The sequence below is a fragment of the Pelodiscus sinensis genome, chromosome 28 (genome assembly GCF_049634645.1).
Source record: "Pelodiscus sinensis isolate JC-2024 chromosome 28, ASM4963464v1, whole genome shotgun sequence".
NCBI classification, from domain to species: domain Eukaryota; kingdom Metazoa; phylum Chordata; order Testudines; family Trionychidae; genus Pelodiscus; species Pelodiscus sinensis.
The window spans coordinates 3955833-3976240 of NC_134738.1; the positions used below are offsets into that span (position 1 = coordinate 3955833).

Consider the following 20408-nt stretch of genomic DNA (forward strand, 5'->3'; position numbering starts at 1 on the left):
CCACCAGGCACCGCAACCCCCGCCCCCGCCAGGCTCTTCCCCGCCCCCACCAGGTACCGCACCCCCCGCACCCGCCCGGCTCTTCCCCTGCCCCCCGCCCCGACCAGGCACCGCAACCCCCGCCCCCGCCACGCTCTTCCCCGCCCCCCGCCCCCGCCAGGCACCGCACCCCCCGCCCCCGCCCGGCTCTTCCCTGCCCCCCGCCACCGCCAGGTACCGCACCCCCCGCCAGGCTCTTCCCCGCCCCCCGCCCCCGCCAGGTACCGCACCCCCCGCCCCCGCCAGGCTCTTCCCCGCCCCCCGCCCCCGCCAGGTACCGCACCCCCCGCCCCCGCCAGGCTCTTCCCCGCCCCCCGCCCCCACCAGGCACCGCACCCCCCGCCCCCACCAGGCTCTTCCCCTGACCCCCGCCCCCAGCCAGGCTGGCACCAGGCCCTACCTGGAGCAGGAGGGCGTCTCGGGGCAGCAGCTGGACGAGCGCCAGGATCTTGCAGCGCAGCTCCTGCTGGCTCAGCACCACGGCCTCCGGCAGCTGGGCCGGCCCCAGGAAGGGCAGCAGCTCCACCAGCAGGGCCTTGATGGCGCAGGCTGGGGGGGGGGGGGGACAATCGGGTATCATCACTGCCCAGTCTCCCCCCGGCCCTCAGCGTCACAGCGCGGGGGCCACGGACAGTCCAGTCCCAACCTAACAGCATGAACAGCCCCCCTCCCCCGTCACCTGCCCCCCAACCCCACACATGGGATGGGGGATGATGAAGAGCTACCCCCTCCCCCGTCTCCTGCCCCCCAACCCCACACATGGGATGGGGGATGATGAAGAGCTCCCCCCTCCCCCGTCACCTGCCCCCCAACCCCACACATGGGATGGGGGATGATGAAGAGCTCCCCCCTCCCCCGTCTCCTGCCCCCCAACCCCACACATGGGATGGGGGATGATGAAGAGCTCCCCCCTCCCCCGTCACCTGCCCCCCAACCCCACACATGGGATGGGGGATGATGAAGAGCTCCCCCCTCCCTCCAGGTCACCTGTCCCCCAACCTCATACACATGGTGCTAGGGGCCATGGGGGCCCAGCCCCCCCCAGGTCACCTGCCCCCCAGCCCCACACACACGGCGTGGGGGCTGCAGGCAGCCCCTCCCCACGGGGTCACTCACCCCCCAGGGCCTCGCACATGAAGACGGGCAGCAGGGTGGCGCTGTGCCGGCTCAGCTCCCTCACCGCCGCCTCCGTGTGCCGGGGGGCCACCAGGACGTCCCCGCGCGAGAGGTGGTGCAGGGAGACGCAGCCCCGCAGCAGGGCCAGGGCGTGGAGCACCAGGTCCCGCAGCTGCCCCCGAGAAACCCACGTCCCGGTTCCGCAGCAGCGTCTCCTCCACCAGCCAGGAGAAGTCGGACATGAGCCGGGACAGGAAGACACCCTGGCAGGCGGGGGAAGGAAAGCAAAAGGGGGGGCTTGAAACCGCCACCCAGTAGGACACGCCCAACACAGGGGAGAGGAAGAGACCCCCCGCCCGCCGCCCAAGGAAAGGGAGCTCTGAAACCAGCCCGGAACAGAAAATCCCCTGGTAGAAGGCCCCACCCTGCAAAAGGAGAACCGCAAATCCCCCCTCCCCATCAATGGAGACGGGAAGACCTGAAACCTCTATTTCAGGTAAGGGGGGGGGGCTTAAAACCGCCATCAAAGTGGTGCCTTTCCTTTAACATAGGGGCCCTTGAAACCACCACCCAGCAGATCGTCCCCCTCGCTCTGGTGAACAGCAAGCTGCTCCCTCCTGCCCCCCACATTTACCCCCAGGGCCCCTCCCCCTACCTCTCGGTGCTTGTGCAGCAAGAGCGTGGACATGATCGCCACGGCCATGATGGCAGAGCAGGAGACGCCAGCTGGAAGGGGATCAAGGAGCATCCGGTTACCCCCCCGGCGCACTGTCCCCTCCCCACTTTCCTTCACCCCAGGAGTCCCTAAGCCAAGGCCCAAGCACCTCTGGGGGAGCCCAGCGAGTCCTGGGAGTTGAGGGCACCTGTCACCTCGCAGGATCAGGCCCTGCTGTAACACGTCTGTAGCCCCGGGGAACGCAGGCGGGTGGGGCTGGACACCACACAGCAGTGGGGTCAGGGAAAAGTCCTGCCAGGGCTCGGCCAAGGAGATCCATTGATACAAGTCACCGACTAAGGCCAGTCAGTGTGGCCCTGTCGCCTGCACCCCCAGGGACCCCTGGGTCCAGCGATCTGGGGCTGAGCCACAGCCGGTCAGTTAGAGGGATGAAGAAGCCGCCACACCCCCATGTGACAGGAATCACACGTGGGAAGAGAGGAGATTGGCTGGCGCCGTAGGAGAGGAGAGACAGCGGCCCAGCGGATGCTGCACGGATCTGGGACGGGCAGGGTGGTGTCCCCAGATCTGCTGCTGACTCTGTGGGTGACCTGGGCAAGGTGCCCGGCCACTCCGTGCCTCAGTTTCCCCTGCAAAATGCAGGTAACACTGACTTGGCTTTTTGCAAGGCTCGGAGCTCCCCAGATGAAAAGCACGACAGGTTGTTCTGTCTTCAGCTGGCAACACGGACGCCAAGACAGACACAAGAACGGACCAGCAAGCCCCTTCCCCCGGAAACCCCAACCCAGCATGGATGAAACCCATTAGGAAGGAGAGAACAGGAGAAAAGAACAACAAATATGATAAATGGTTTGGAACGGATCCCGTATGCAGAGAGATTATGAAGACTGGAACTTTTCAGCTTAGAAAAGAGGAGACTAAGGGGGATAGGAGAGAGGTCTATAAAATCAGACAGAGAATAAGGAAAAGTTATTTACTTGTTCCCACAATATAAGAACGAGGGGTCCACAAATGAAATTAGTAGGTAGCAGGTTTAAAACAAACACAAGGAAGTTTTTCTTCACTCAGCGCACAGTCAACCTGTGGAACTCCCTGCCAGAGGATGTGGTGAAGGCCAGCACTTTAACAGGGTGCAAAAAAGAGCTAGGAGGTCAAGTCCATCCATGGCAATTAGCCAGGATGGGTAGGAATGGTGTCCCTGGCCCCTGTTTGCCAGAAGCAGGGAGGGGGACGGGGAGGGATCACTAGATGATTCCGTTCTGTTTGCTCCCTCTGGTGCTCCTGGCATTGGCCACTGTCAGCAGACAGGACACTGGGCAGGATGGTCTGACCCAGTGTGGCCGTCCTGATGGTCTCATGAGACGGAGCAACACGCCCCCCGCAGCAGGCCCAGGCCGAGAACGGGACCAGCATGAATCATGGGCCACATCGGAACAGGCCACGCGGGGGAGACAGGCCACGCTGGATCTCCAGCCCCATCACTGCGCCGTTCCCAGCCGCCGGCCACTGGCGCCGCGAGCAGCGCTGGGCGGAGCACGGCCCCCAGGCTCTTTCGCCAAAGCGAGGCGGAGCCAGGCTGCCGGTTCCGCCTGCCGCTGGTCGCTTTCCGCAGGGCGGGACCCCACGCCTGGCCCAGCCGGCCCGGGAGGCGTTCAGACGCTCGGCCCTTTCCACGGCCCCATCCGAGCAGGCCCATCGTCACTGCGCTGGGGAAGGAAAACCATCGGCGGCCTCCTAAGGGCTGCCTCCTTCCAGCCGGCTCCAGGGGCCACCCTGCCCCCAGCACCCGGAGAGCGGGATGCCTTGCAGCCAGGAGAGTATCCTGTGACCCCCTGCGCGGACGGGGACCAAGCGCTGCGCAGCCAAGGGGAGGCCTGGAGGCAACTTGTCCCAGGCCACGCCCGGATTCTGCAGTGGGGCAGGGAGCCACAGTCAGTGCAGGGTCCCCCTGTCAGACCCCAAGGCCTGGCTCAGAAGGGGGGAAGCGAGTAACCCAGAGAGATGGCACCAGACCTGGAGCTCAGGGCAGCCGGTAATTCCGTGCTCCCTGTCTCTGACTGCCCGAGGGCATGGACCAGACTCCGGCCATCGCGCTGGACTTAACCAAGATGCGGCAGAGGGCAGGGACCCCCCGACACCACCTCGTGGCCGACCAGCACGCGGCTCAGAGCCGTCCAAAGCCCAACGGCGCCAACCCACCCGGCGCAGCACCAGCAGCCGTGTCCCGCCCAGCCCCGGATACGCGCCTGGGACAAGCGTGAGGGGCGCAGGTGGCTGGGGCCGGTGGAGGCCGCGCGTGGCTGGAGGAGCCGTCCCTGCGAAGACGGACTCCAACGGGCTCAGCGCGTGGGCCCAAGGCTCCGACTCCAGGCCTTGTATGGCCTGCCCATTCGCCAGGCCATTTGGTCACCCCTGGGGCAGCTGCGCCCGCGCAAGGCATGATGGGAGAGGCCCAGATTGGCCCGAGCACCCTTGGGCGACAAGCGACTCTGCTGCTAACGAAGCCCGAAGCCTGGGGCTCATCACAGGCCCCCTGCAAGGGAGGGGGCGGGGGATTGCTCCTGGGCATTTGAGCTGTATAAAGAAAGGCCTGAAAAAGCGCTTCCCTCCCGCCCCGCCTTCCTCCCCGTTTTCAGCCTCCAGTGCAGGAGCACCGGGACGGTCTTCCTCCGCGTTGCTCTGCTGCAGCACGCAGGGGGCTCCGCGCTGCGGGTGGGCGGGGCGGCAGGGGGGAATCGCAAACGAAAGGGCTGTCTCCTCGCGCAAAGCCGCCCAACCCCAGTGGGGAAAATCCTCGCGGGAGCAGCAGCGAATAGCCTAGGAACGGCCAGAGGGAATCAGTGCAGGGCGCCGGCCACGCTGAGAAAAGCCACGCCCACGAGCGCGAGCGCCCCCTACCGGACACCCACAGAACAACCCACCCAGACGGGAAGTTGCTTCCTGAGCTCCACGCGCAAGTGGCTGGTTTGCGCCCTGAATCATAGAACCACAGAGCTGGAAGAGACCTCAGAAGGTCAAGTCCAGCCCCCTGCTCTAGGCAGGACCAATCCCAACTAAATCGACCCGGCCAGGGCTGTGTCAAGCCGGGACTTAAACACCTCTAGGGATGGAGACTCCACTACTTCCCTAGGGAACCCAGCCCAGCGCTTCACCCCCCTCCTAGGGAAATAGTTTTTCCTAATATCCAATCTGGACCTCTCCCACCACAACTTGAGCCCATTGCTCCTTGTTCTGCCACCTGCCCCCACTGAGAACAGCCTCTCTCCATCCTCTTTGGAACCTCCCTTCAGGGAGTTGAAGGCTGCTCTCAAATCCCCCCTCACTCTTCGCTTCTGCAACCTAAACAGACCCAAGTCCCTCAGCCTCTCCTCGTAATTCATTTGCTCCAGGCCCCTAATCATTTTGGTTGCCCTCCGCTGGACCCTCTCCAATGCGCCCACGTCCTTTTTGTAGTGGGGGGCCCAGAACTGGACACAATACTCCAGATGTGGCCTCACCAGAGCAGAATAAAGGGGAATAATGACATCTCTGAAACATGGGAGCTTATGGAACCGTGGGCATGCGGATGGTGAGGATGCTCTTGGCCTCGGGGCATCTCGTGCCAGTGAGACCCACTGGCAAATTGTGCCCGTACCCGTCCCACGCTGGTCAGCTCTGGCGGGTGAGGGTGCTGCTCCTGGCTAGGGAGTGGATACAGCAAGAGAACAGCTGTTTGGAGAAAGGGAGGGGAAAAGATCACAGGACTCCACAGGCAGTTTGCCAGGGGGCCCGAGCTAAGCCGTCAGCACCAGGCCCTGCAGCGGGCAGCTCTCCGCACCGCGCAAGACATGGATAGCAGCGTGGCTCTGTTGCGCACGGGGCCGTGTCTGGGCTCCCGCGTGGGGGCAGACAGCCGTTCTCCGCGCGCGGCCCCGCCGCCGGTGCATTCGCGCGTGGGGAGCACTGTGCTCCCCCAACGGGTAACTGGAAAGTCACAGCCACACGGGAGAGAGCGGCAAACTGAAGCAAGGGCCACACGCGACGCGACGCCTTTATGTAACCAGGAGACTGTGATGGCAACTTAACAAGCCCATTGTCTTCCCCAGCCTCCTTCGCAGGGACTTTTCGGCCGCGGCCTCCCTGGCTGAACTTCGGGACGCTCAGGAGGCTGGTTTGCAGGGAGGGCTCTGGAGCGGGAGCCAGGAGAGGTGGGTTCAAATCCTGGCTCTGCCACCCTCTAGAAATGCAAGTCTCAGACTAGCCAGTAACTCCTCCGGTGTGAAAACCCCTGTAAGCGCGGCAGCGGGGTGGTGACCCTTCCCTTCTCACGGGCTCCGGGCAGGAAAAGCCGGCTTCAATTCACGTGCGCTGCCCAAGCCCGCCCCCTCGACGGTGCCTAGAGACGGCTGGCTAGAAGTGGCGCTTTCGATCTCCGAGAGCCGCCCCGCTGCGAGCAGGGACTAGGCCTGGGGAGTTCCTAGGCGGGTGCAGCGCCAGGGCGCCGAGCCAGCCAAGAGATCTGCGGTGCAGGCAGTTAGATCCAGCCGGCCGGAGTCCCAGCCTCTCAGCTGGACTGATACCGAGCCCACAAAACGTGCAGGGACTCACCCACACAGGCCAGCGGCCGGGCAGGGAACAGCCCTGAGGACACGGAGACCCCGGGGTTCTGAAAGGGCCCGATCCAGAGCCCTCCGGCACAACACTCATGGACTCACACGGGAAGTGGCAGCGTGAGGCAGCCGGCAGGCAGCAGCTGGCGTTCGCTGAGCCCTGGGCCTGCCACCAGCTGCGCCACCGTGGGGCCGTCTGTCAAGGTTTGCTGGATCCGCAGGCAGCACCCTCGGCCCGTCTCTCTCTCCACGTGCATGGAGCTGCCTGGCTAACGGACGCTTTAGCAGCTGGGCCCTGCAGCGCTGGCTCCCCCGACGGGCGCTGAACAGACGGGTCTGGGGAGAGCCCGCCCCCTGCTTCGGTGTGACCAGGCTGGTCACCCGGGGGGAGCGCTCTGAGAAGGCCCCTCCGCTTCCGCTCTCCCAGCACAGGGCTCTGGTAACAAGAGACTCCGAGTCCGCCACACCCCGGCCCGTTGGCTGAGTCCTGGACCAGGGCAGCTCCAGGGCGGCCGGTTCTCCCCAGAGCTCCCACGCGGCTCCTCCTCTGCTTTCAGAGACGCTCCTGGCCCGGAGCCGAGGTGCAGAAAGCAGCGCCGGAGCCCATGTCCGAGGATAGGCCGGACGCGGGGGATGCAGATCAGTAGGGACCAGCTGGCTCTGAAATCCTCTGGGTGCAGGGCCGGCAAGGATCCGCCATTCTCAGTGTTCTAGTGACCCCACAGGGCTTCCCCGTTACTGACCCTGCCAGGGATCGGGGCCCCGCCGCGCCCCGCGGTGCCAGCCCGGGGAACTCGCGCGGCAGAACTGTGGCTGTGTGGGCCAGGTGAACCCAGGAGGCAGCTGCGCTTGGCGTGTAAAGAACAAATCATGTCAAACCAATCTGACAGCTTTCTGTGATAGGGTAACGAGTCTTGGGGATAAGGGAGAAGCGGTGGATGTGCTGTACCTAGACTTTAGTAAGGCATTTGACACGGTCTTCATGATATTCTTATCAATAAACTAGGCAAATACAAGTTAGACGGGGCTACTATAAGGTGGGTGCATAACTGGCGGGATAACCGTACTCAGAGAGTCGTTATTAATGGTTCCCAATCCTGCTGGAAAGGTGTAACCAGTGGGGCTCCGCAGGGGTCTGTTTTGGGACCGGCTCTGTTCAATATCTTCATCAACGATTTAGATATTGGCATAGAGAGGACGCTTATTAAGTTTGTAGATGATCCCAAGCTGGGAGGGGTTGCGACTAATCTGGAGGAGAGGGTCGTAATTCAAACTGATCTGGACAAAGTGGAGAAATGGTCTGAGGGAAACAGGATGAGGTTTAATAAGGACAAATGCAAAGGGCTCCACTTAGGAAGGAACAATCCGCCTCTCACACACAGAATGGGAAGTGACTGTCTGGGAAGGAGTACGGCAGAAAGGGATCTAGGGGTTATAGTGGACCACAAGCTGAATATGAGTCAGCAGTCTGATGCTGTTGCAAAGAAAGCAAACATGATTCTGGGCTGCATTAACAGGTGTGTTGTGAGCAAGACACGAGAAGTCATTCTTCCGCTCCACTCTGCGCTGGTTAGGCCTCAGTTGGAGTCTTGTGTCCAGTTCTGGGCACCGCATTTCAAGAAGGATGTGGAGAAATTGGAGAGGGTCCAGAGAAGAGCAACAAGAATGATTAAAGGTCTAGAGAACATGAGCGATGAGGGAAGGCTGAAGGAATTGGGCTTGTTTAGTTTAGAAAAGAGAAGACCGAGGGGGGACATGAGAGCCGTTTTCAGGGATCTAAAAGGGTGTCATGAGGAGGAGGGAGAAAACTTGTTCATCTTGGCCTCTGAGGACAGAACAAGAAGCAAACTGCAGCAAGGGAGGTTTAGGTTGGACATTAGGAAAAAGTTCCTAACTGTCGGGGTGGTCAGACACTGGAATCAATTGCTCAGGGAGGTTGTGGAATCCCCGTCTCTGGAGATATTGAAGAGCAGGTTAGATAAATGTCTATCAGGGATGGTCTAGACAGTATTTGGTCCTGCCGTGGGGCGGGGGGCTGGACTCGATGACTCTCGAGGTCCCTTCCAGTCCTAGTGTTCTCTGATTCTGTGCCGGGTGAGGCTCTCGGCCCCGCTCGGGCATTTAGCTCAACGGCTCGGGGGGGAAGGCAGCAAGCGGGCGAAGGGGGGCTCCCCACAGCCCCCGCCCCAGGCTGGAGCTAGCACCTACCACTCAGGGCGTGCAGGCTGAGCCTGCCCACCAGGGCGAGCTCGTCTGCTGGCAGCTCCGCGGCTGCGCCCAGGCCCGGGGGCCGCTCCTCGACCTTCTCCCAGTCCAGCAGGTCGGGGCTGCGGAAAGGGGAGGACACGGCTGAGCGTGAGCAGCTGGCGATGCCAACGGGCGCCGGCCTAGGCGGGTGGGACGCGAACGCCGGGCAGAGAGCCCAGGGCCGGTGGAAGCCGAGGCAGCCCGATTCTTCCAGGGTCCGTCACGCCAGCGCGAGGACGAGGGACACGCCCCACCGAAGCGCCGGCACCCAGGCCTCGCGCAGCGCCTGGGGTCCCAGCGGAGCGTGGCTAGCGGGGGCAGAGCTGGCTCCCCGGGCTGCAAACCCAGCTCGGATTCATGGCACGTCCAGGACCCCCAGAGGGTCTTCTGCAGCCCCCTCCCTGCGGCCTTCTCTGACCAACAGCCCCAGCTCTCCTCACCCCCCGCCCCCCACGGGAGCTGGGTCCTGGCTACCTTTTGCCGAGGACGACGGGCAGCAGCAGCTCCTCCAGGGACTTGCGCGAGCCACTCTGCCTGAAGAGGTTGTTTGCGGCGAACTCCTGGGATCACGGAACACAACCCGGTCAACGGCTGGCGGCCTGATCCGTCCCCGGGCAGCCAGGCTAATGCCAAAGGCTCCCAGGCCTTTGAGGACGATCAGGAGCAGTGGGGCAAAGGGAGCCCCCAGTCTGCGCTCGCTAACCTGAGCCCTGCGTGGCCAGCCAGCTCCCTGGGTGGGGGCGGGGGGTCTAGGAGACGTCCACACTGCGGAGCAGCCTCAGCCCGACCCCGCGCGGCAGTCGGCCGGCACGGGCCAGGCGCAGGTTTTAACTGTAACGCAGACGGCCCCTATGCGGCTAATTCCAAGCCGTGCCAGAGAGGCAACGAACTGCCCAGGCCGGCAGCTGCCCAGCGCCGGGCTCCACGTTCCCTGGATCCCCCACATTGAAGCCAACACAAAACAAGCCGATTCCCCAAGGCACAGCCGGCCAGCCACCCCAAGCCACGTCGGCACGGCAGCTGGCAGCCGGCCAGCCCAGGCAGGCAGACACATGCGCTCGGCTCAAGCCAGCAGGCCTCAAACACCCCCGGAGCCACAGGGCTCGGGCGCCGCTGAACTGCAGTGGAGACGTCTGGGCTAGCGTGAGCCTCTCCCCTGCAGCTCGCTCCCCCTGCACTGAACCACGCCCCCGCCCCCCAGGATCCTGACACCCGATAATCTCCCAAGATTCCCCAAGATCCAGCCAGGAAGCGCAATCCCCCACCCCCACCTTACCCCGGCCTGGGCAGTCAGAAGCCGCAGGCCAAGAACCCGGAGGCTGCCCAGTACCTGCAAAGAGAAGGGCTGAGCCAAGTCCACCCGGACACAGCCAAAGCTCCGGCCCAGGGCTCGGCGAGCGGCCAGGAGACAGGACCAGAGGCCGGAAGGCTGAGCTGGGCCCTAGGGGAGCAGAGGAGCAGGGTCCGTTAACGGGTCGAGCGTTGCTGGCTGCGGCTGTCGGGGGCAGAAGGAGCAGGCGGGCTCCATGGCAGAGCCACAGGGCGAACGACCTTCGCAGCCTGACGCCCGCTGTCCCCGCTCTACTGCCCCGGGGCCTCCAGCTGCGCCGCTGTGGGGTGCCCAGGCTCCGCGCCCCGGCTCGTCTGGGGGGTGCTACAGAGCCCTTGGCATGGGGCATGGCCCCCTCCGCACGGGTGGGAAAGGCCGCGGGGCCCCGCCCCGGAGCCGGCCCAGCCAGTACTGCAGGCGAGGAAGGAAAGACGAGGGAAGAGGGCTGGGACCCGGCGGGGGGTTGTGGGGAACCGCCAGTCCGACGCTACAGGCAGAAGCCGACGGGTGAGCCCCTGGTCAGGGTGTGCCCAGGACAGCGGGTTTGGCAGGGCTACAGGCGGGGTGCCCCCGTCAGGCGGGCGGGAGGAGGTGGGTTTCTCGGGAGGCTCCCCTGCAAGGTACAGAGCACGCGCCCGAGCGAAGGGGGGGTGACCTCAGCCGGCTGTGTCTGCCAATGCCGGGAACACGACTCAGGAGGCCTAGCGCTAACCACTAGGCCTCACTCCTCTTCCTTGCCTAGGAACAGAGTCCTGGCTCCCAGGCCCCGCGCTCTCCTGCTCTAACCATTACTGCCCGCTTCCCCCCCAGAGCGGGGAACACAACCCAAGGAGCTCCCAATCTGCCGCCGGTGCTTACCACGAGCCCCCCGCGGGGCGCCGCAGGGGCCACGTCATAGGCGATGCCCACGGGCACCATCCTCACGTCGGGGACGGCTCCGGCACGGACGGCGCCCAGCACCAGCGCCAGCCACTGCCCGCCGGGGGCGGAGAGCCGGGCCACGCCAGAGAAGGGCTCCTCCAGGAAGATGAGCAGGTGCTGCCGGCTCCTCAGCAGCTCCTCGACGTACTGTGCGTGGGAGAGGAACCCCGGGGCTGGGGACGGGGTGCAGCCGAGCCCCCCAAGCTCTCGGGGGCGGGGAACGTCCTCTGGCCCCCGGCCAGGTGGGGGGCTGCTCCCTAGAACCGTCTGCTCCCAGCAAAGCCCCACACGCTCGCCCTCAGTCCTTGCCAATCACCCCCGTCGCCCTTCTCTGCCCCACCCCATCCCCCCCCTTCCCTGGGGCCAACCCCACAGCCCGACACCTCACAGCCTAGGGCCCCTCCCACGCCCCAGCCTCCTGCAACGTCCGCTCCCCGCCCCATGGGGTTTTCCACCATGTGCCCCCCCCGGCTCTTAGCTGGAATTGGGCCCTAAACTGTCTGGGCCTGAGCCCCGCAGAGCCCTGCCCACGCGACCGAAGAGGCCACGGGTGGCCCCGAAGGATGGGCCACGTGCCACGAAGCCGGCGGAGTCGAGGGAAAGACTCACGCCAAGGCCAGCAGGAGTTGGAACGCACCCCCCCCCCCATACAATAACTCGTGGGGAATAAACCGCCCCGAGTTGAGCCCCGGCCCACACTGGACCCAAGCGAGAACTTCAGGCGGCGTCTTGCGGAAAAGCCACCAGCCCAGGGTACGAGTGTGGCAGGTTCAAATCCCTGCCCCACCCGATGCAGCTTAGAGGCTTGAACTTGGGTCTCCCAGTCCCGCTACGGGCCCCACCCCTGGGGCTGCCGGCTATTCTGGGCCTCGCTCTGATTTCTCACGCGGGAGCAGGACTCCTGGACGAGCCCACAAACAGCCGCCCTGGAGGATCGTTCTGGGCACCCTCATGACGGCTGCATCCTTCCCATCGAGCAGGTGGGGAAACCGAGGCAGGGCAGCAGCTCGGCCCGGGCCCCTCAGCAAGTCAGTGGTGGAATGAAGCTAAGTGCACGGACGGTGCTTAACAAACGAACGAGGATGAAAGCTGGGGGGTTCCTGGCCCCCGGGCCTGCGCCATCCGTGGGAAGGGTCAATCGGCACAGAGCGCTCTGACCCCAACTTTGATTTCAGGGGTCCCGGTTCCCTGCTGCAGGCACCCCTCCGGCAAGGAACTCCCCCTCCCCTTTCTGCAAGGGCTCGGCCATACACTGAGCTCCAGCTCACAGGTGTCTAAGTCTCCTAGTCAGTAATGAAATCCTTACCCAAGTGCTTTAGGAGCCCTAAGTAACTGGCTAAGGCTTGCACTACATGCCCCCCATGCAGGACCACAGCAGGGTCTCAACACCGCCCCTCGGCTCACAGCTAGCTACACAAACCTCCAACACACACACACACACGCACCCCCGCACTTACCGAGGCGAGGACGGCCCTGGAGAGCGCACCCCCCTCGCTGTCCGGCGCGTGCTCCACTCCGGGAGGTAGGAAAACCCCTCCCAGCCGGCTCAGCAGGGCCCTGGAGGCAAACCAGACACGGATGCTTCCGACAAACCATTGCCTCCCCAACCCTGCCTGGGCCTCAGGAGGCAGGACAGCCAGCTCTCCCCCTCCCAGCCCCTTGCCCCCCATTCCCAGAGGGAGAAGGGTTCGACACAACGTTCCCGCGAATCTTTTCCAGCCACGGGAGGATTTTCCATCCATGTGAAGAATAAATTTGTGCCGTGCGCGGAGGTGTGTGCGGATGTGCACCACCCAGGGAACACACGCCTAGCTTTGGGTGTGCTGCTCATCAGCTAGGCGGCACCTGAACCTCCCGAGCGGCTGCCCAGGCGCTCAGCTGACAGGGATGGCTGGTTCGAAGGCTACAGCCGGCGAGGGGCTGACAGGCCGAAGAACGAAGTGACAGCAGGTGAGGAGGAGAGAGAACGGCGTCACCCGCTGACCGGGGCGACACAGGCGAAAGCCCCGCTCACAGCCTTACCTGAGGCTCGCGGTGCAGGCCTGGTATTCCGAGGCCACGCGGGGCATCCCCAGGCCCTGGGAGAACAGGAGGAAGGGGAGCAGCAGCCGATCCAGTGGGGACTTGTGAGTCGAGAGGAAAATCAGCGGGACGTCGGGCTGGGGGAGAAGGACGAGGCGTGTGCATCGCGCTGCCGCCTGCACGAGTCCGGGCTGCCGCACTCGCCGGGGCGCCCGCCTCCTGGCCGCCAGCGCATGAACGTGAGTAGCGTTCCCAGGTTCTCTGAGCCCCCGGCCAGCTGTGGCTGCTCCTGGGGCCGAGTAACCGGGACTGTGCCGACGTGGGTTCCTGTCCCAGCTCTGCCTCTAGCTTGTTGGGTGACCTTTGGCACGTCACTTCCCTGGGCCGTGCCTCAGTTTCCCCATTGGGACGACTGGCTCACTCAGATCCACAGAGGAGAGGCTTTAGCAAAGAGCTAGGGGAGACCCTGTCGGTCGGCCAACGCCTCCAGCTGCCGGGAGCGGGCTGGCGGGTGCGGACAGGAGGGGGATCAGGGCTGCAGCCGGCATCAGAGCCCTCATCCACGACAGTGCGGACGTGCCCACAGCCCCAGGGATGCCAGGTGAGCCCTGCACACAAGGGGACCCCCCCAGGCAACACACTGCACACCCCGGTGTACGCTTGGCACCGTGCCCCACGCAGACCTGGGGGTGTCAGGCGACTCACAGCCCTTGGCAGGCAAGGGGGGACTCTGCCACCCTCTCTGAGCGCCCGTTCAGCCCCTTAAATACAACACGAGGCCGTCACCACGGGGACAAGCCCCACGCCCTAGACAGCAGCCTGCACAGCTGCTGGGTGGATCAGCACGAGGGAGCCTGAGACCCCAAAGAACCCGATCGGCCGCTTCCCAAGGTAGCCGCCCTCCCAGCCCGCCGAGGGGCACCGCCAAGCTCCTGCCTGGACTGCCTCCCCCCAGCGCCATGGGCCCCTCTGGATGAAGGGTGCTGGCCACAAACCACATTCCAGTCCCTCCTCTGCTAGTGTCTCTCTGTTGCAACCCTGGGCATGTCTTTTAGCCACTCTGTGCCTCAGTTTCCCACCTGTACCAAGGATATCAGCCCTGCCCTGTCCCCCACGCTCCAGGAACATAAAGGCATTATGGGTGACCAAGTGCCTCAGGCAGGTAACACGAGGAATGGGACTCTTGGCAGAGCCGTCTCACCCCCCACGTCACCCTCCACGGCGTCTTACCGTCTGGGCTGCCCGGCGCACCATCTGCAGCTGCCCTCCGTGGAGCAGCAGGTTGAGAAACATGCGATTCAGGAGCCTGAGCAGAGCCCAGCTGCAGAGCCTGGGGGAGGGAAAGAAACCCCGGAGGTGAATGGGAAAACCAGAGCAAGCCGAGTGTGAAACAAGCTGCACCGCACCCGGGCTGGGGGAGCCGCAGTAACCTGGCCACGGTAACCTGGGAAGAATGGGTGCCCTGGAGGGCTGGGTCCCCCTCTTTCCTCCTCCGCTCTCGCCATGTCCCCACTCAGGGGTAGAGACCTTCCAAGCTTCTTCCAAGCTCAGGGTGCCACACCGGGCTGGCACGCCCATCGGCCTGTCTAGGGTCCAATACCCCCCCCCCCCAGCATCCTGCGGCCGCAACCATAAGAACAGCCAGCCTGGGTCAAACCAAAGGCCCGTCCAGCCCAGTGTCCTGTCTGCCGACAGGGGCCAATGCCAGGTGCCCCAAAGGGAGGGAAAACAACAGGTAATCCTCACGTGAGCCCTGCCATCACCCACCTCCAGAGAAACAGAGACTAGGGACACCATTCCTATCCATCCTGGCTCATAGTCATTGATGGACCTAACCTCCATCTAGCTCTTTTTTGAATCCTATTAAAGTCCTAGTCTTCAGCACATCCTCTGGCAAGGAGTTCCACAAGTTGGCTGTGCGCTGAGTGAAGAAAAACCTCCTTTTGTTTTAAACCTGCCACCTGTTCATTTCATTTGGTGACCCCTAGTTCTTACATTGCGGGAATAAGTGAATAACCTTTCCTTATTCCCTTTTTCCACACCAGTCACGATTTTATAGACCTCTCTCATATCCCCCCTTAGTTTCCTCTTCTCTAAGCTGAAAACTCCAAGTCTTTTTAATCTCTCTTCATATGGGACCCGTTCCAAACCCCTCAACATGTTTGTTGCCCTTTTCTGAACCTTTTCCAATGCCAATCCATCTTTTTTGAGATGAGGCACCTACATCTGTACGCAGGATTCAAGACGTGGGCGTCCCATGGTTTTCTAGAGAAGCAATAAGATATTTTCTGTCTTATTCTCAATCCCTTTTGTAATGGCTCCTGACATTCTGTTTGCTTTTCTGACGGCCGCTGCCCACGGAGGGGATGTTTTCAGAGAACTGTCCACAATGACCCCAAGATCGCTCTTGAGTAGTTGTAGCTAAATCAGTCCCCAGCATGTTGTATGTGAGTTGGGATTGTTTTTTCCAATGTGCGTTACTTTACATTTATCAACACTACATTTCACTTGCCATTTTGTTGCCCAATCACTTAGTTTGTTGCTGAACCACTGCGACCTCCCCCCAACACCACTCAGCCGCATGCAATTAACGCCGCCTCTCCCTCCTCGACCTCTTCGCGGGGGACAATGCAACCTGAGCCCTCACGACCGTGTACGTTTCCCATGGCAGAGCGTGCCGCATGGAGAGTGTCCAGTCTCTGAGCCGGGGTGGGCAATCATTTTTGGTGAGGGGCAACTCCAAGAATTTGATGTGTGATCAAGGGCCGCACTTTTCTATGATATTAATGGCAGGGACTCGGGGTCTGGGTTGGGAGCATCCCAAAGGAGGGAGCTCGGGTATTGGGGCACAGGAGGGGGTGTGGGTCTGGGAGGGAGTTAGGGTGAAGGAGAGGGTTGTGATCTGGGGCAGGGGATTGGGGTCAGGGTGGTGCAGGAGAGGATTCTGACCTGGAAGAGGTGTCAGGAGGGGGTGCACGATCTAGGAGGGGTTTGTAACTGGGGCAGGGTACAGAGAGGGAGCAGAGGGTTGGGGGCAAGGAGGGGGTGGGGGTTCCAAGTGCAGGCTCTGGCCAGGAGGCGCTTACCTAGGCAGCTCCCAGCCAGCAGCCCAGCAGGCTCCCTGCCTGCCCTCCCCCCACACTGCTCAACGCGACTGGCTGTGGAGGCCATGTGCTCTCTGTGCACCACACGTCATGTGCTGCCTGTGCCACAAGCCCCACCCAGACAGTTCCTATTGGCCAGTGTCCAGCCAATGGGAGCTGCGAGACTGGGCAGGGGCAATGCACAAAGCCCCTCCCCTCCGGGCTCGTGGCCTGCAGAGCACACGCCCCTCACAGCTGACCAGAGCGGGGGGGGGGGGGGAGGCTGCGCCAAGCAGGGAGCTGGCGCGAGGCGCCTGTGGGGCCACGGGGACTTTGGCACGATGCCAGGGCTCACACAGGGGGGCAGCGGCCGCTGTCGGGATTTCAGCTCCCCGTCTTCCCTCACAGCAGGCTGCTGCGTCCCCCACCGAGCCGGGAATTCACTCCCCCCTCCCTGCCGTTTGCCCCCGGGGACTGGGCTGAGAACCGCCAGACTCATTCTACACAAGGCTGCGCGTTTTAGCAAACCTCACGCCCGCCGGCGCCAGCACGGCCATTCCACGCAGTACACGGCAGGGGGCGACTCCGTCCCACCCAGCACCCCCCTTGCCGCTCCTCTCAGGCCCCAGCCCCGGAGCCTTCCGCCCACTTCCCGCCGACATTTCCTCAGGTCACTTTATCCCCATTGGCGCTTGGGCCAACGAGGTCCTGGAGCTTCGTTAGCTCTTCCGCCTCCCTGCAGACTCGGAAAGCCCCGGCTTCCGGAGTCACGGGAGCGGCCGCTGCTTTGACGGGCTGGGCGAGTGTTTCCAGCCCTCAGAGTAGAGGAGAAAAGGATGAAAACAGGGCCCCAGCACAACCTGGAGGCTGAGAAGCCAAAAAGACAGCCCCCTCCCCCCCCCCCCCCCGGCTTTTCTTATTCTTGTGGGGCTTGTTCCCGGGGAAGGGGGAGACTTATCTGCAGTTTGCAGCACTCACTGTCTCCCTCTCTCCATTTTCCAGAGGGGGGATGGAGGCAGGAGAGGAAAAATGACTTGCCCAAGCCACTCAGTGACAGAGCAGAGACTCAAATGCAGACCTGGTGAGTCTCAGGCCCGACCTACGTGAGGAAATTAAGTCGGCTCAACTGTGTGAGCGTGGGGTGCGAAAAATCCACACCGAGCGCGAGATTTCATTCAAAGCTGGAATTCAAATGTGGTGTGGCCTAGTGGTTAGAGCTCTAAACTGGGTCTCCCACCACCTGGGCCCAAGTCCTCACTCAGCCCCCGGCCTGTTGAGTGAGCGGGGGACAAGTCAGGTCCCACCCCTCCGTGCCTCAGTTTCCCCATCTGCACAGCAGGACGAGGGGCACTGACCCACCTTCGTGAAGCGCTTTGAGACCGGCAGGTGCAAAGCCCCATGTGAACCAGGCACCATAACCACATTTCAATGCTCAACCCACGCCGTTAAACTCCCACCAAGTAAATGAATAAACAGGAGCTCTGTTTGCAACAGAAAAATTAACGCCCCTGCGTGATTAGGAAAAAAAAAAGCAATAAAAATACAATAACCCCAGTGTGCAAAGCCAGGAGCCATCTCCCCCATCCACACCCCCGAGCTCCTGCGTGATGTTTACCAGAAGTCTCTGAATGCTTTTCTCCCTAGGGCAATTTCCCCACTTCACATACTCAGACTGTTCGGAAAGGTTCTTTTATTACAGCTCAATCAGAGAAGCAATTAGGCCTCAATGGAAACTTTATCTGCCAATTTCTCAACAATCAAAAAACAAAACAAAACCTTCACCTGTTCTCTGCGGCGCAGTCTGTGCCGCTCACTCCCCGCGGTAGCGCGTCGCGCCCGTGCAGAGGGGATGCCATAGCTGGCTCCGGACCAGGAGAGCGCATGGAGGGGCCGACCCGCGTCCCCCCACAGCTCAGCCCAAGGCCCTCCGGCAGACCCACAGCCGCCTGCAATCCTGCTAATGCCTCTCGGTTCTACGCCACAGCCCCTCCTGCCCCGCCAGCTCCACCCGTCCCCCTCCGTCCCCACCCGGTCGCCCCTCCTGGCTCCCCTCCCCCGCCAGCTCCACCCGTCCCCCTCCGTCCCCACCCGGTCGCCCCTCCTGGCTCCCCTCCCCCGCCAGCTCCACCCGTCCCCCTCCGTCCCCACCCGGTCGCCCCTCCTGGTTCCCCTCCCCCGCCAGCTCCACCCGTCCCCCTCCGTCCCCACCCGGTCGCCCCTCTTGGCTCCCCTCCCCCGCCAGCTCCACCCGTCCCCCTCCGTCTCCACCCGGTCACCCCTCCTGGCTCCCCTCCCCCGCCAGCTCCACCCGTCCCCCTCCATCCCCACCCGGTCGCCCCTCCTGGTTCCCCTCCCCCGCCAGCTCCACCCGTCCCCCTCCGTCTCCACCTGGTCACCCCTCCTGGCTCCCCTCCCCTGCCAGCTCCACCCGTCCCCCTCCATCCCCACCCGGTCACCCCTCCTGGTTCCCCTCCCCCGCCAGCTCCACCCGTCCCCCTCCGTCCCCACCTGGTCGCCCCTCCTGGTTCCCCTCCCCCGCCAGCTCCACCCGTCCCCCTCCGTCTCCACCTGGTCGCCCCTCCTGGCTCCCCTCCCCCGCCAGCTCCACCCGTCCCCCTCCATCCCCACCCGGTCGCCCCTCCTGGTTCCCCTCCCCCGCCAGCTCCACCCGTCCCCCTCCGTCCCCACCTGGTCGCCCCTCCTGGTTCCCCTCCCCCGCCAGCTCCACCCGTCCCCCTCCGTCCCCACCTGGTCCGCCCCCCCTGGTTCCCCTCCCCCGCCAGCTCCACCCGTCCCCCTCCGTCCCCACCTGGTCCCCCCCCTCCTGGTTCCCCTCCCCCGCCAGCTCCACCCGTCCCCCTCCGTCTCCACCTGGTCCCCCCCCTCCTGGTTCCCCTCCCCCGCCAGCTCCACCCGTCCCCCTCCGTCCCCACCTGGTCCCCCCCCCTGGTTCCCCTCCCCCGCCAGCTCCACCCGTCCCCACCTGGTCCCCCCCTCCTGGTTCCCCTCCCCCGCCAGCTCCACCCGTCCCCACCCGGTCGCCCCTCCTGGCTCCCCTCCCCCGCCAGCTCCACCCGTCCCCCTTCGTCCCCACCTGGTCGCCCCTCCTGGCTCCCCTCCCCCGCCAGCTCCACCCGTCCCCACCCGGTCGCCCCTCCTGGCTCCCCTCCCCCGCCAGCTCCACCCGTCCCCCTCCGTCCCCACCTGGTCGCCCCTCCTGGCTTGCCAGCTCTGCCGGTTCCCCTCAGCCCCATGCCGCAGCAAAGGTGGCCGCAGACCCGCTCCCAATACGCCGTAGGTGCTGGGACGGCAGGACCCTGAGCCCACCAGCCTGACGCCCCGCGCGCCATGCATCCGAGGTCACGCTGGAAGGGGGAGATTAGCCTGCCCTGACCGGCCCCCGTGGGTTACCTGCCCGGCTGCCTCCCCGTCCGGCACGGGGGACAAACCTCTCCAGCCGAGAAGTGGCCAAGAGTGATCCCCCCCCACAGCGTCCTGCCAGCCCAGCCCTGGGCGCCTCTCCCTCACTAGCTCCCCCCACACCCCACAAGCGTCCTCCACCGGCCCGGCCCCCCCGCAAGAGGCTCATGCACAGCGGGGCGGCGTTTTAAATCCCTGAGCCACCACCCAGCCCCAAACCCGCTGCACCAGCGAGATTCCACTCGGCCAGCCCGGGCCCCCGGCAAACACCACCGGAAACCAAGGGAAACCATCCCCCACCCTGCAAACGCACAGCGAGAGGCTCCTGGAAGGGACCTGATTTGCCATCACCCCCTCCCCGCCCACGCCCCCGCCGCGTCTCTGCAGGCAAGCCGCCGGAGCCTCGCAGCCTCGCCTGGCTTTCTGCAGGGCGTGTTCCTTTCGTGCTGCAGAAGGGTGCCAGACTCGTCACTTCGCAGCCCTAGATCTGAGCGGCGCTTCGCCCCGCGAGGGCTGTCTCACGCACTCCCTCTTCTATCTGTCCCAAACAAGGGTAAACTGAGGCACGAGAGTCTTGCGGACCCAAGGTTACGCACAGCAAGCACATGACAGAGCTGAGATTAGAACTCAAAGCCACTGTCAGTCCTGCGCCCTATCTACTAGGCCATGCTGCCTCCCAGGCCTGGAAACAGACACCCTCCTGTTATCCACGTGGCACGGGCAAGCTTCCATCAGACCCTTCACTGTGCCACAGCTGACAGGGGAATTCAGCCCGGGGGGTCGGGTCTGTCAGAGCCTTCGGCCCCTGCAGGGAATGTTTTAGCTCCAAGTGAGACCAGACCAGTGACACGTCACCTCCTTTTGCAGGGAAATATGGTTTTGAACATGAATATGCATCATGCAAATAGGCTTTATGCAAAATAGGTCAAGCAACTTCTCATTCAAGAGCCCGATCCCCTGAAGGA

General features: G+C 63.7%; 1 protein-coding gene across 1 annotated transcript in view; it reads right to left on the bottom strand.

Annotated features, from left to right (window-relative positions):
• The window catches only part of LOC102455247 (glycerol-3-phosphate acyltransferase 2, mitochondrial), a 97002-nt gene that overhangs the window by 6068 nt on the left and 70526 nt on the right, over positions 1-20408 (bottom strand). The window contains 11 exon segments of the mRNA XM_075910672.1: positions 440-588; positions 1156-1333; positions 1335-1418; positions 1811-1881; positions 8629-8747; positions 9142-9227; positions 9998-10108; positions 10856-11065; positions 12376-12475; positions 12941-13077; positions 14171-14270. Of these exon segments, the coding sequence (XP_075766787.1) occupies positions 440-588; positions 1156-1333; positions 1335-1418; positions 1811-1881; positions 8629-8747; positions 9142-9227; positions 9998-10108; positions 10856-11065; positions 12376-12475; positions 12941-13077; positions 14171-14270 (1345 nt within the window).